We start from the raw sequence: 15619 nt of genomic DNA on the forward strand, positions 1-15619 counted from the left end.
CAGATGAAAGGTGGAGAAAGGCAATATGGTGCATAAAACAGGATGATCAGATCACCCATGGCCATACATTGCTGGAGTTAGTTTTGTTATAGTATAAGCAAGTGCATTTTGTTCTGCCCTCCATGATGCTTCTTCCTTGTGTAATGCTAACAGGCTTGTGCCCTTCCTTCTGCAGAAATCCTGTTGCTGTTTATCAGAAATCCTGTTTCTTATTTGCAGTACACCTTGTCTAGGCTGCAAAGGAATGGGAGATTTGGGGTGGCTGAGATCATTCCTAAACCATTCATCATAGTAAAATCCATGCCTTTTTTACAGAAAGAATTGCAAGGTAGCTTGAGATATGAGAAAATATAAGTTACTCTGCCTGGAAAAAAACCACAGGCTATGGTTCTGCTGTGGTCCTGGTTAGCACGCTGGGCTCTTGCCTTGGATGTGCTGTGGACTGCATGACCCTTTATCCTGGTCCTCTGTGGGTTTCCTTTCATTCTTTGCCTCGTGTTTCTAGACAGCAAGTTTGTTAGCTGTGACAGTCCTTCCCAGTGTGTCCACAGAGTCTTTCAGGGTGCAAATCACAATTCTGGCTTGTAGGTGTCTCCCTAGTATGAATGACCACAGTTCATGCTGCCTAAAATTTGTTGTTACCTTTTTTTTTCCCCCACCTCGTTTCTCTGCAGGGACAAATTTGAATTTCTTCTGATTCCCCACCTTCCCCCCCTTTATAATGAATTCCAGGTTTTTATTAGACATTAATTTCCTTTCTTGTTTGGGAAAGGCAGATATGTGTTGGGTTAAAACAATAATTAGGCTTGGCTGTTTGTACAGGTGGGGAACTCATGTAGAAGGAAAAGGAAGAATTAAGTCTTGAAATGACCTGGGAAGAAAACAGTTTTTTTTTTTTCTTTTTATTCCTTAGCTCTTTCTGCAGTTAACCTGCTGTCAAAGTTGAGATGCACCATGCTTTTCTGGTACCTCTCCTACTTTGTGTTTCTGTAATATGAGAGCATTCAATGACATTGTGGCAGCTTCTCTTGCCTTTGCAGTGCAGACACTTAATTTCTTATGCCACTAAGATGTTATTGAGACTCGCATGAAAATTTCAAGAGGCAAATAAGGCTAACTTGGTAAATAGGTTGTTATTTGTTGTAGCTCTAGATGGAAATATTAAAAAATCTTTAGTTTGGGAGTTTGTGCATGGCTAGGTTTATGCCTAAAGCATAGCAGACCTGTGCATACCCCTGTATTCTTTTTTATATGCACAAAACCTCTTCTAAAGCTCCTTCCCCTGAGCACTGTGTGGACAAGACACAGCAGCACAAGAGAAGGTGCTCTGCAGGTCTGTCTGCAATATTCTGTCTGCAGCTGACCTGGGCAAAGAAGTTGCCTTATTGCTTTTTATAAAAATCCAGATGCCTTTTGAAACCGAGATCCTTTTGACAGGATCAGCTCAAGGAAAGCAACTGTGTGTGCAGTCAAATGGGCAGATTTCAGGACACCAAAACATCTGTGGTGTACTGGGAGATTGGGGGACGGGGAGTAACATGCCACTGGGGAGGGGCAGGAATGGGTGGCCAATTCAGTCAGACAGCAGAACAAAACCCATGTGACCCAGCCCAATGCAAAGGGCACATTTAAATCAAGATCCCTCCTAACACAGTGTAGCTGCAGTTTGATTTGCACAGTTTCTGCTTTTTTGCAGTTTTACAGCCTTCTCTTTGTGCACCATGCCAGCACTTCTTTAATACTGTTTTTAGTCTCTTTTTTGGGTTCTTCATCCTTGATTATACACCCCAGGATCAATAGGTGCAAGTGACACAATTCTGCAGACACCAAGGAGTGTGACCAGTTAATAACCTTGAGATGATACAGAGCAGTAATTAGCTGTAAAAACAACAAAACAAAAATGTTAAACAGCTCCTGTATAACTTACCTTTTAAAACCCCAAATTTCCATTGCCTCTCAGATTTTCTTAATTTTTAAATAATTATCTAGACTCAAAACCTTTTCCAAAATCCAAATGAGGCATTCTGGAGCTGAATTCTAAAACGTTTCCTGTTTCGCACATACAAACGACGAGTCTATAAACTTAGGTACAGAACTAATGCAATCTGCTTTCTTTAGAATGTTATCAACTCTTCTCCAAATGGGGGGGCTCTTTTATTCTGGAGGATTTGAGCTGACAGCTGTGTTTTCTGGAAATGTCCTTAAATTCTATGTTGTGGAAAGACAAATAACATAGATGATTATTTTATGTTTCTTCAGCTAAGCTACCAGAAGATCTTTTTTTTTTTTTTTTTTTTGTAGTTCCATCAGTACAAACACTCCAGATAACTAGCATGACAAATACTGACCTTAAAAAGATAAAAGGAGCCATAAGGAATTGATTTGGTTGCTTCAATGTTCTTGGCTAAAGCAGAGTCATCTTCTGCAAGGAGTGATCTGCAAAGCTTGGAACAGGTTGTTCTGTTTATTTGCTGCCTCTGAGGTGGTAAATTAGGTATTACCAGTGATATAAGTACAAGCACAAGGTTACAGATGTCATTATCTGAAATAACCTATTTCACCTCATCCTCTTTTTTTCCTCCTTCCTAACGAGCTCTCACAAAGCCTAAATCTTGAATATTTGTCTGGAACATAGTCTGCACAAAAACCAGAAGTTGTGTCTACAACTTGGCACTAAAAACTTCTCTAAACTTTACACCCTCTAAAGCTCAGTATCATGTAGCAGGTTCCATTTAACAAGGTGGTTTTATTTGGGAATATTCTTAAATGTTAGAAGAAAACCATGACAAATTGTGGAACCTACATTTGAGACTTGACTGCATTTTTGTTCCAATGAGTAACATTTGTCAGCAGCTGAATCCAGCACATGCTATTTCTGAGTCTCTTTTTCTGCAATTTGCAAATACAGTACATATTGTACCTTTGGTGGAAATAGAAATAAAATATCTTTTTTCAGTTTTCTAAAGATTTGTGTTTTTTGGAGTTAACATAATATCTGGAACTGGAACTAAAAATTGGAAACAATTCAGATCAGAAACAAGCATACCTTTGTCAAGCTTGTATTTGTTTAAGTCCTGGATAAAATTTGCAAGCCAAAATTTCCAAATTACATAGAACCACTATTTTATCCATTAAAAGTTTGGAAGCCTCATCACTGTGTAATCTACTATTATTGGCCAGACAGCTGTCTGCCAAACCAAGGAGGAAAACTGAAAAAGAAAAAACAACAGAAAAGAACCTTGTTCCCTTTGACATCCAGAATCTAAAAAGGGGACACTGCAGGGTTTTTTTCCATTCATGGATTGACCTGAACTGTTGTTCCCAGAAGAAGTCAATGTTTAGATGTTCAAGGAAGTCACCCTCTTGTCCGCATTCTTCTAAACCAGTTTATGCAGAAGTAGGACAAATCTTCAGTTTCCTCTGCAGTTTTAAAATTGTGGAGCGTATCATGGGGGTGGGGGGAAATCCACGCCTATTGCATTTAGAATAACAACAGGAAAATTGTTGCCATGTACTCTGCATCACAGAATGTGAAACATCCGAGTATATTTTTTTCCTGTCACATCCCCCAACCCTATTTTTAAGCACTGCCTTCGGCACTTACCCATTTTGGCAAAGCCCAACAGCAGTATCGTGTAAGAGACTACTTCAGTGCCACTTCTGCTTATTCTAAAATCAGAAAATACCAGAAATCTCAATGGACAGGCTGTACCTCACTTTTGTGGGTACAAGCAGAGTGCCATATTAATTTTGACAAAGAAAACTGTCGTGAGTCCTGTGTGGAACATGGTGAACATTGTTATGGAATTGGAGCTATTGTGGGTGAAGCTAATGGTACTAGGCAACATGCAGATTTGTACTTTAAAGAATCCTTAATCAAAATGGGAAACTTCACTGACAAAACAATGAACCTGCTGTTGAAGTGAATGTGCCTGTGATAAGAATCTCTCTTTCTACCATGATAGCTTCTCAGTGACTTGCTGAGTGATTTGCCTCAGAATATGGTTGTCAGAGACTTCTGAACTGAGCTTCTGGCAGAGGTAGGGGCACTATGGTCTTTTGCATGAGAAACAGTATAAAGCAATACTCCTCTTCCTTCAGTGCAAGTAATTTGTCATTAAAGGTTACCCATACCATTAGCTTTCTTGGCCCAGGGTAATTAACTTGAAATGCTTACAGCATCTTCCACTCTTGGGGCAGCAAGAGTGAAAGATGCTGTATATTCTGCACATAGAGCATAGCTTTGTACATCTGGAAGAGGTGAACATCCAGAGCAGTAGTCTGTGAAGGCTCTGCAGACGTTGCTTGGTACATCTTGAAATAGCAGGTGGCGTGTGGGAACTGTGACAGCCTTCCTTGTGTCACACTGTTCTTAATTTAACACCGAGGAGGGCTGGAGGCTGGCTGTGGTGCCAGTGGATCACCCACGTGTGTGCGGTGGGTCTCTGCTTTCCACTTCCTCCATTTTGGCACCGTGCTGGACTCAAACATCCCAATGCAGACCTGTGAAGTGCTGCTGCCTACTTGTCCTTAGAGAAGGGAAGTTTTCACCTTTCTTGTGGGGTTTACTGTCTTCATTTAGAGTGGGATTTTCAGCGTACCTTGGGAGCTTTAACCATCATCACTGATGTTTGATGGAAATGGTCAGTTTAAGCTCCCTTGGAGTTCAGTGCAGGTTCTAATCTCCAACCAGCACCAAACTCAAAAGCTGATTTGTAAGATTGAAGAATGCTCAGTTTAGCAGCTGTTTTCAAAGTACTAGTTTCCAGGGCTCGTTGGTGGTGTCTGTCTGAAGCCAATTCCCTAATCCCCAGAAGATGGTATATTTGTATTTAAGCTGTCATGTGTATTGTGGTTCTTGAATAGCAAATTGCAGCAGAAGCCTCAGAAGAACAAACAAGTGGTTGTGATCAGTGAGATTTTGGGAAAATCTCATGTATATTTTAACCTCTGTAAAAAGCTCAGGTGAGAACTTTCCTGAGGTCAGGAAGATGTGGGGGTTCAGACTGCAGAGATTTTATCTGCTTAACATTAGCTAGTCAGGATTGCATGAGGCTGCAATCCTCAAAACTGTTTGGCTGAATACCAGTTGTGCATTGCACAGAGAGAGGTTGCCAAGAGCCAATTTTGTAATCGTGTTTAGAAATTTCCTCTAACAATACAGACCAAATAAAAATTGCTTTACCATCTAGTGAATTGTGTTCTTCTCTAAATGTTTAAAGTGCTTGCAAGTCTTATCTGATGAGTATCTCATTGTAAGTTGATGTGTCCCCAAATCTCAGCTGATATTTTGGGTTTTGTTTAGTTTTTCAGTGGATCTTTAAATATGTTCTGTATGCTGCTTGGTGGTCCTTGTAGTGTTGTCAGCTCACATGGGCTTGGCTCTCGTCCTTTCCAGCTGCTAAAGCTGTGTTAGAAGATGAAATATGCTGTCCTATGTAACCAATTTCAGTATTTGCTACAGCAGTACTAAGGGCAGTCTGAGAGAGCCATTTTCCTGGTGCACCAGGAGAGGCATTTGTGTGGTGTGCTTTATGGGTGGTCTTGGGAAAAGGGAGAGAGTTTGAGAAACCTTTCTTTAAAATAACGTGTCCACATAAAAGTGGTCTTGAACACATGTAGCTTGCTTGCAGGGTCTGCTGAGATGCAAGTGCACTGAAGTGTGCACACTGAATCCACTAATTTGGCTTTTTTGACATGTGAATTTGTTTTTTACTTGAAGTAGGTAATATAACTAGAAACAGGACAGAAGAGTAATGAATAAGTTCAGAGCGTGTTGTTGGATATTTTAAAAATATTTAATTGCCACCCAGCTAAGTAGAACAAATCCTAAATTTCATAATTTGCGAAGAGCACCTTTGCTGGACTTCTTCAGAGCACGCCCTTCAGGGACATACCTTGGCATCTCATGACCAAGGGAAATGAACTGATTTCAGCCAGTGGAGATGAAATGGTATATAATCAGTGCTATATTTTGTTGTTACTGCTAACATTATTATTTAAAAATTAGGCTGCCAAACAAAACCAGTGGTCTGAAGTAACTCTCATCCTCCTAAAACCCTGTCATTACTGTGTGTGTGGGAACCCTATGAAATGTGAAAAATATAACCAGATCTTTAAAGACTTGCAGCTTGTTTGTTTAAAAAATAAATCAAAAGTAGTTCAAAGTTTATTTAAAAATATTTTAACATTACTATTTGATAAAGCTACTAAATTGATCTGTTTTGAGATGGCAACAGAAACAGTGATGTGAGTTACAGGGAAGTTCAAAACTATTTTGTGTAAAACCTGGCATAAATACAATCAATCCCAGACCCCCTTAACCAAGATTTTCAGTGAAGCAGTGTGGGGAGTGCAGTCCACTGAGCTATTTTTAATTTTTTTTTAAAATTAGTTTTTGATTTCAAGACCCATAAAAGAAACTGCTTTCCTGAGGCAGGAATTAACTGTACAAAAACCATACCTGAGGAATGGCTATCCAACTGCTATTAAAATTCACCTTTTGCAAGCAGTTTTGTGGCTTCTGTAGTGTGCTCCAGTATCTTCAGAGCATGTTCCTCTCTGCATTGTGTCTGTATTCTCTTCCCCATCAATGAAAGCCACAAAAGCTTAACCTGATCTAGTTTCTTCAGTGTGTCCTTTCCCCACTGGCTCAGAAAAATGGAACTTCAGCCTCTTGTAAAAGTGTTTGCTGATTGGTCTGTTTTACTATATTTTTATCTCACAGCCTTCCCAGCTCCTCTTCTTGATGAGAACAAGCTTCATATGTTTTCTAAACCCACTTAAACCTTTTCTATATACTTTCTGTGGACCCTTTCCAGCTTGGTGCTGCTAAACCAGATGTCCTTTTAACTTGTGTAATTTATTTGCATAACCCACTTCCAAATATGTTTGTGGCTGAAGCCATGTCACTTCTCATAGGTACATTAGTGGATGAACAGCCCTGCTTCTACCTTAGCCTGTCAGCAAACAGATCTGAGCACTGAGATCCTATTTTGTGGTATTCTGCAGTGATACTCAAGATAATACTTAGCATTAAAAAAACTTTTACTAAATACATTTTATAATATGGGATATTACTGTGGACTGGATTACTGCACACCATTGTGTGCCTGGTGTGACCATGTGAATAATTTAAAATATAGGCTGGTAAAGAGGAAAGTTTACAAAAATTGTCTGCTCTACACAACCTGTGTAAATGTATGATATTCTTAGTGGTCTCATCCTGAATTTCAGACCTTGGTCCTGAGTAAAATCAGATAAAATGGAAATGAATCCTCCTTATTTGATAACCAGAACACAAATTCCTATCAAATGGATTGAACAGGAAGGGTTAGAGGAATGGGATGTAATTTGGAGAAGGACTGTACTTTCATCTTCAAGTAGTGCTATAAACCAGCCATCACTGAGAGGATCAGCTCACAGAGAGAAGTCTTAGCCATTCAGGAATGAAAAGCTGAGTGCATCACTGAGCCTTTTGTTGGAATATCTTCAAGTGCCTTACTTGAGCATGAGTGGCTTCACTGCAGCCCTTTGAGATAATTAATAGCAGAAGGAAGGGTATGTTTGTAGCAGGAGGAATGAGTTTTACAAATTGTTGGGCTGAGATTCCTGTTCAAATTCATTGCTAAAGGGGAAGAAATGTGCGGGAGTGAAACCAAGGAGTCCTGATTTTTTTTTTTTTTTTTACATCTTGTGCCCTAAAACTGCTACTACCTACCTCTGTGTTGGAGCAAGAATATTCTGTAATTTAGTTATTACACTGGGAATTCACTTTATTTTCACTAGTGTGTTTTGAGGATCATGGCCATAGCCCTGTGTTCTTCAGAGGACTCCACCTGGCAAGCTGAAACTTGGATTGAGTACGTGCAGTTAGTACAGGAAGATCAACATTCAGTCTTATCTTTTGACATTGATGTCCCAGCACAGGAAGGACATTGACTTGCTGGAGTGTCCAGAGGAGGACACCAAGGTGATTAGAGGGATGGAGGACCACTCCTACAAGGAAAGGCAGGGAAAATTGGGGTTGTTCAACATGGAGAAAAGAAGGTATTGAGTTGACCTAGCTGTACCTGAAGGGGCCTACAAGCAAGATGAAGACTTTTTATGAGAATATGTAGTGACAGGACAGAGAGGAATGGCTTCACACTGAAAGAGAGTGGGCTTAGATTGAATATTGAGCAGAAATTTCTTTACTATGAAGGTGGTGAGACCTGCAACAGGTTACCCAGAGAAGCTGTGGGTGACCCATCCCTGTCAGTGTTCAAGGCCAGGCTAGATGAGGCTTTGAGTGACCTATTCAAAGGTCTCCCTGCCCATGACTGGGGGAGTTGAAAACAGCTGATCTTTAAGGTCTCTCCCAATCCAAACCATTCTGTGATTCTATGACATCCAAGGTCTAAGCCTCCATATGCTCCAGAAAGTTAGAGATGGACAAGAGGGATCACTTTCTCCAATTAATTTATGGCTTAGGACCCTACTTACACAGTCTTGTTTCTGCACAGCAGCTATTTTCGAGTGTAGAGAGCTGATGCATGCTAATTCCATATCCTGCCTAAGAGTTTCCATAACATGGTGCAGCCTTGGGTGCAAATGTTTTGACATGTTTGTTTTTTACCATCTTGCATGCCTGTGGTAGGGGTGTGTGGGGTTTTTTTGCTCTTTGGTAATAAATGTTTTTGTGGTTTGGGACATTGGCTGCTGCAAGAATTATGCTATTCTCTCTGCCCAGCCATACAGATGGCTTAACCACAGAGGTCTCCATTGCAATTGTCCTGTTAAGGTTTGAAATAATATTTAAAATATAAGTTGGTGCACATGCTGTAATTTTGGATGGCTATTTTCGCTTGTATGCTTATTAAAATGAGACCCTTGTTTTGTATTGTGTGCCAGGTTCCCAAGATCCTCAGTTGCTTTTCTTAAAATCACAGTTAAACCTTTCCATGAACTTCAGCCTAGTTAACCAGTTTAAGAACTGGTAAGTTAGGCTTTCCTCCTGTGCTATACATAGGATTTGTGTTTTTTCTGTGCTTCTGGTGCTTTCAAGGGTAGAAATCATGCATGTGCCTCAGTATTCTCATGTCTTTCTATTTTGGCTTTTAGGGGAAGGAGACAAAATGTAGGCATGTCAACAAGTATGAAGCAGTAGTATAAATATAACTTTTAAAACCTGTTGCTCAACTTCTCTTAGAGGTGTTGCAGCTTTGCAAAAAACCAACAACTGATGACAAATACACTGTTGATTATCATTCATGATCATCTTAGTCTTAATATGTATGTTGAGCCCTGTCAAACTGGTTTTTAGAAAGCTATTACTGAAACTAATAGTAAAGGCCATGTAGTGCATTCTTTAGTTGTTTGTTCCATGTCAGTTTACTGAGGCTAACAGGTACCCCTGAAGCACTTAGTAAAATTCAAGTGCTCTAAATGGGCACAACTAAAACAATGGAAGTTGATGACTGAATTCAGAAACTGATACTGTTTATGGTGGTCAACCAAATAAATTATACAAAAGTGTACAAATCTTCCAGTCTTAAGTTATTGTCTGCACAAAACACCTTTCCTGCAGGTGAAACAGTTAAAATTTAGTAAATGGCCACAGACAAGGAATGAGCATTTAAAGGATGAAAGGCAAAGCTGGAAATTGAACCCTTGCTTGATTCCTATCCTGCCTGATCAGGAGTGTTTCCTTTTCTGCAGTTAATGGACTGATGAGAAGCTCTGTTTTCACACAGTTGTACAATAGGCTTCTGTGTAGATAGCTCACTACATTGTCAAGTCAAGGGTGTTTTTCACTTGGCAGAAAACCACAGAAAAATTGGTGGGTTTTTGCACAGAAATAATATGTCTTTTTAGAATGAAGTGGTTTTGATCGAGTACTGCACGATCCAAGTAAGATTGTAGAATTGCTGCAAGAAGAAACTAACTTTGTGTAGTTCAGGCTGTTATCTCTTTAGAGTTTATTTGAAAAATTGTTATATTTCAGGGTTGTTTTGTTCTGTCCAAAGACTGTGTACTGCAGCTATGTACAGGCGTTTTAAATATTGCCTATTATGGAAAAATATGAACTGTTCTAATGTTACTGGAAAAGAATACTTTTTTTTTTGTGACTACATTAAAATGTCGTTTCAATTGGGTGGAAATAGACTGGATATAAACAGTTTATCCTCCACATCCAGCATTCATCCTTTCACTGTTTATTCTACTATTTTTTTCAAAATAGAAATTCTTTTTCAAGCAATTTCCCTTTTCCAGCAATTTGCAATTGTCAAGAGTTTTGCTGATCAAAATAGAGCTTAACATTCAGTGTTCCTTTGAGTCACTTAACCTTCTAAACGTGGAGTACCTTCTCAAGGAAGGGATATTTCCTCCTGTGAAGCAAGTAAGCTCATTTGAAGGTTAATGGTAGTCAGTTATTGCTGCTTTTTTGGGTCTCCCCATCCCTCTCCTCAGAAAGTCCTGTGAACTCGTTTTTCCAGTTTGCTTTGCCTTGTCAGGAGTTGTGCAGTAAGGAATTAAATGCATCAAGGGTTAAGAGTGTTCTGTGGACCATCAAGCCTAGTTCAGGACTGAGAAGACAGCATGATTTAGAAGGAGATTGGTCTTTATAATATTCAAATGAAGTTTTGATTCTACTTCCATGTGGGATTCAAATTAAACTTGTATCATGTATGGGTGGGATGACCATGAACCTCTAGCATGGTTTATTGATGGCACAGCAAATCAAGTGTTTTGTCAATGCCATTTGTTTTGATGCTTTTTGAGCTTTGTTTCTCATTCTCATACCTTAAAACCCCTGTTGGTTGTCATTTTGTAGAGTATGAATATATCTTTTGAGTTGCTAAACTGTTGAGTTTAGTAATTTTATGAAACTAAATGCTATGTGTCTCTCTTTCTTGAAACACATTTGTTGTCGTAGCTGCTTCTTTCAGATTTACTGCTTATTAACTGGGAAAGATGAAAATTTGAAAAGTTCTGTGAACTTTTCTCGGGACATCTTGGAAATTGTATTTCCAAGCTGCAAAGTTACTAGAGGCTGCAGAGTTACTAGAACTAACTTTGCCTACTCATGACCCATCACATTGTAACGTGAAGTGATAAATACAAGACAGTGAAAGCAGAGCATTTTAAGTACTTTTCTGCCTTTTGCTTTATTTTTTTTATTTATATGAGAGACAATGGCTTTCTTCAGCAGCATTTCAGGCAAGAGTTATGGCAGAGAAGCAGATCACTGGTAAAAACCAGTTGGAGATTTTGTCTTTTTGGTGTTTGTTTGCTTGTTTGTTTGTTTGTTTATTTTCCCAACCAGTATTGCTCTAAAAGGGCTCTGTAATAATTTGAAAAATAAAAGTAATTTAAATAATATTAAATATAATAAAATTTTAACTAATAATATATTTAATAAAATTTAATGAAATAGGCTAGTGGAGAGGAGCAGAGAAGTGAATATAGTTTTCAGAATCAGAGTTCTGCCTTCTCTTTTTGTCTTTCCCAAAGGAAATGGACTACTTACTTGTCCTTAAAGGGGATCAAGCCTGGTCATTTTCAATAATCAATCAGTTTACAGGAGTGTATAGTGCAGTGAAGTTCTGACACAGTTGCAAGCAGGGCAGTGTGATTTCCCTGCTGGGTGCTCATGGCCAGCACAATGTGGCTGCACTTCAATCAGGACATCTCTGAAGGACAGAAGTGACAGAGAACATGGCAGTTAATGCCTTATCTGCCTGATCCTGCCCCACTGTGTACATCAGCAGGGAAGAAATCTGTTGAAAGGGATGGGGAGCTGGGATAATGTTGATACTGATTGGATTAGACATTTTTCATGTCTGATCTTTAGTTAAGAAGCTGTTGAGTTCCTCTGCTGTTGATTGGACTTGATATTTCAGGTTTGTTTTTCCTTTGTAGTAGCATTAATAATGCCTTCAGCATGGAAATGTCTAGATGAAAATCCATCTATTCAGATTCCTCTAAACATGTTTTTGGGACAATATTAAAAAAAAAAATTCTGCATAGGCTTTCTACAGCTTTGATATTTGACTGGATGTGGGGCTGGTTTTGTGAGGCAATGTGCATAACTTGAGAAGGTCTCTGCCCCAAAGAATTTGTGACTTGGAGCCCTCTAACATGAAACTTCCCAAGTGTTCAGATGTTTGATGCAGTGCCACTTAAAACAGACGTGGCTATGGGGAACCACTGAGCTGCAGAGAAGAAAACAAGCACTTGGTATTTTAGACTGTTTTTGTCTGTTTGCAATACCTAACCTGTTGGATTTTCCTGATACTATTCCTAGTGTTTTTAGAGATGACTGAGATAAGGACTTGGCAAGGCAGCAAAATTAAATAGGAGGGATACTGAGACATCATTTCTTAACAAGTAATTCTCCTCAAGCTGTATAAACTTTCTGGAGTTAAATATTGTAGAGAAAAAAAATACATCTTTTGTGAAATGTTAATGATAACAATTGGTTCTTTTTGCTGTCCAAGACCCTCACTTAAACCACCAGGTGATGTAAATTACATCAGCATACTCTTCCTTCAAAAAGCAAAAGAAAACCATCTCTTTCCTGGCTTAGGGGACAAAAAAAAAGACCATGAAGAATAATAATTAAAACTCTAAATTTTTATGCATGTTTTTGAGTTCATCTGGAGTTGTATATTCTGACTGAGGTCCTTGGCCTGCACATAAACAAGTTAGCTGTTGTCAAGGATGTGCAGAGGCACACACTCTCCAGTGAGAATGTAGCCAGAGCCAGAATTCACGAGACTGGCAATAGCATCTGCAGAGCTGCCAGCATTGCAGACCTGCAATTCAGACACTGTATAAACTGTCTTCTCATTTAAAATGTGCAGGAGAAATTGAATCTGAAAGACAATACCAAGAAGTAACTCTTACATATTACATACAGTAACTTGAATTTAAAACTGAAGGTATTTATATGACAGGCTTGAACCAGAGGAGATGTAATATATGCTGCTCTATTCTATGTGTTGTTTCTTTGAGTAGCAGGTGATTGGACCTGTGCTGACTGTTGGATGCAGTGGTTGCCCGTGAAGCTGGGAGGCAGCAGGTGACTGGTGTAGAGCTCCAGCAGCTACTGCCTGAGTTAGAATAATTGGGGTGAGGTTGGGGAAGCTGGGAAACATATGACCTTTTGCTCTCGCTGCCTCTTTCAGCTAACAGCAGTCTTCACAAACACCACCAACCCATGTCGTTGCCTTCAAACTCTGTGTTGAATTTCTCTTGCTGTGGTGCAGGACAGAAGGACAGGAGTTCTGAAACTCTGTCATGGTTTTTGCCATTTGGAGGGCACTTGGTAGGAGCATTTCAGGGTGTTGTGTTTGTTTAGTGCTGTTGGCTGTCAGCCTGCTGCTAAAAGGCCTCAGAGCTTGCTTTCTGTGTGTTGTTACTAACTGAACTGGTTGAACCAAGCTTTTAAACCATGAACACTTAATTTGTTCTCATTTGTCTCTTATTAGAACAACAGATAGATGGTGTAATTGAAGGTATTGTTGACAGGTCTTGATGTGAACTCCTAACTATGTGGAAGATGCTTCTCACATCCCCTAGATAAAGAATTGGGCCTGCTCTTCCATCTCCCTTTTACACCCCTGTCTGACATAGAGAAGGAAGAGGTTTTTAGATAGGGTGACACTTCTGTGCTCCCTGCCCTGCCGGCCTGGGAGAAGAAATCCTCCAGTGCCACATCCATAGTCAGCTCTTGAACATCTGTAGGTGCCTGCAATGCTAACGTGTTTTCCTGTTTTCCTTCTGCAGCATCTCCCTTCCTGCTGTTTGCCAACCGGCGGGACGTTCGCCTGGTGGATGCTGGGGGCACGAAGCTGGAGTCCACCGTGGTGGTCAGCGGCTTGGAGGATGCTGCTGCCGTCGACTTCCAGTATTCACAAGGCATCGTTTTCTGGACAGATGTGAGTGAAGAAGCCATCAAGCAAACTTACATTAACCAAACTGGGAATGTGGTGCAGAATGTCATCATTTCTGGTCTGGTTTCCCCGGACGGCCTGGCATGTGATTGGATTGGGAAAAAACTTTATTGGACGGATTCAGAGACCAATAGGATAGAAGTAGCTAATCTCAATGGAACATCTAGAAAAGTCCTCTTCTGGCAAGACCTTGATCAGCCCAGGGCAATAGCTTTGGATCCGGCTCATGGGTAAATATTAATTTGGCTTAAATGCTTAAATGGATACTGTGGTGATTTATGTTGAGTTTTTACTTCTGAAAAGACAAGGAACACACAGCCTTTTGTTTCACTTAACATTTTCCCGAGGTATTTTTCTCAAGATCTGTAACTGAACATATGTTTGAGCTTAAATGTTTTGTGGCAAGAAATGGCAGCCCAGACCTTGAGTCAAAAAGAAAAATACAGCTGGTTCTTAGGTGCCAAGCCAAATATTCAACCAATATAATTACCTGGCTTATCCCACTCCACTTTGGAAAAGTAATTAATTTTCCAAGCATATTATTATTATTATTTTCTCAGCTATCTTGTTTAGTAAGTTAACTTTGATTTTATATGTGATGTCTTTTTAATGTAGACAGCAACATGTATAAGTCTGCATGCGTTGAAACAGAAATTCTCACTTGCTGTGCTCTGGTAAACAAAATCAGGATATTTTTAAGTGATGATGTTGAATAATAATGTTTGTGCCAGCAAGGGAAAGAATCCAGGTGAAACTGTGGATTCTCAATGCTGTGAAGCAACCATGTTAAGAAGTAGTAAGAGTGCAGACTGCATGTGTCACTTCTAGTGCTCTTAAAAATTCTTGTGTATGTGCACGGCTCCTCCCTCCCTCTTCAATCCTCCGCAGGGTTTCACATGTGCTGTTTGCTCTCCCTGTGCACAAGCAGTGCTGGTGTTGTGTCCTTTGGGCCTGGTATTTATTGCAGTGATGACTGAAGGTGTGCTGTGCTAGATAGACCCTCATAAAAATAAGGAAAGAGGACTCAAGTGCATTTCTGTTGTGTGCAGGGATCCACACAAGTGGGCTGGTCTGCCACTGATCTGCTGCCATTTTCACAATACTTTCTCAGAGACCACTTTATTTTCCTCTAGGGTCTGCATAGGTAGGTTTCTCATCTGTAGGAAAAACTGGCATTAAGTGATATTTTCACTGAGTCTGTCCTCATTGCAGAGTGATGCTGAGTTAATGCAAGGGCCTAGTATGAACCATAAAAATAAAGTATTTGGTGGTTTATCCTGCTCTGGGAGATGGGCAGTTTCTTGAGAAACTACCCGCTTCAAGTGTGCAAGCAGTGAGGATGGAAACTACGCAGCAGGGGGCAATTTAAGATCACAGGTCAGCACCTTCCATGCCACAGACTAGAACTGTGGGTGTTTTTGCAGTGTTTCCTGCATAAGATTTTCCAGATGAATGGGAGGTGTTACAGGTGCGTTTATGATTAATTCGTAAAGGGCGCACAAAGGCTAAAAGAAACTGTGTGTACCCAAAGAAACAAAATCCTTAGTTTTGTTGACAAGTCAAATGCTGGAGCTGCCTGTATCCTTCAGAAAATGGCTGGAAAGGTACAGCCATTACCAGTGAAAGGGTAAGTGGAGTGACTTTGTTGGGCCAAAGGACTTTTCCAGAGGGGTCCTTCT

General features: G+C 39.9%; 1 protein-coding gene across 2 annotated transcripts in view; it reads left to right on the plus strand.

Annotated features, from left to right (window-relative positions):
* LRP5 (LDL receptor related protein 5) overlaps nucleotides 1-15619 on the plus strand; it is a 126706-nt gene that overhangs the window by 17304 nt on the left and 93783 nt on the right. The window contains exon 2 of one of the 2 annotated variants that reach the window (XM_059849193.1): nucleotides 13774-14170. In XM_059849193.1, coding sequence (XP_059705176.1) covers nucleotides 13774-14170 — 397 coding nt within the window. The remainder of the gene's footprint in view (nucleotides 1-13773; nucleotides 14171-15619) is intronic. The other variant, XM_059849194.1, reaches the window with a different exon arrangement.

This window comes from Haemorhous mexicanus, chromosome 6 (genome assembly GCF_027477595.1).
Source record: "Haemorhous mexicanus isolate bHaeMex1 chromosome 6, bHaeMex1.pri, whole genome shotgun sequence".
Lineage (NCBI taxonomy): Eukaryota > Metazoa > Chordata > Aves > Passeriformes > Fringillidae > Haemorhous > Haemorhous mexicanus.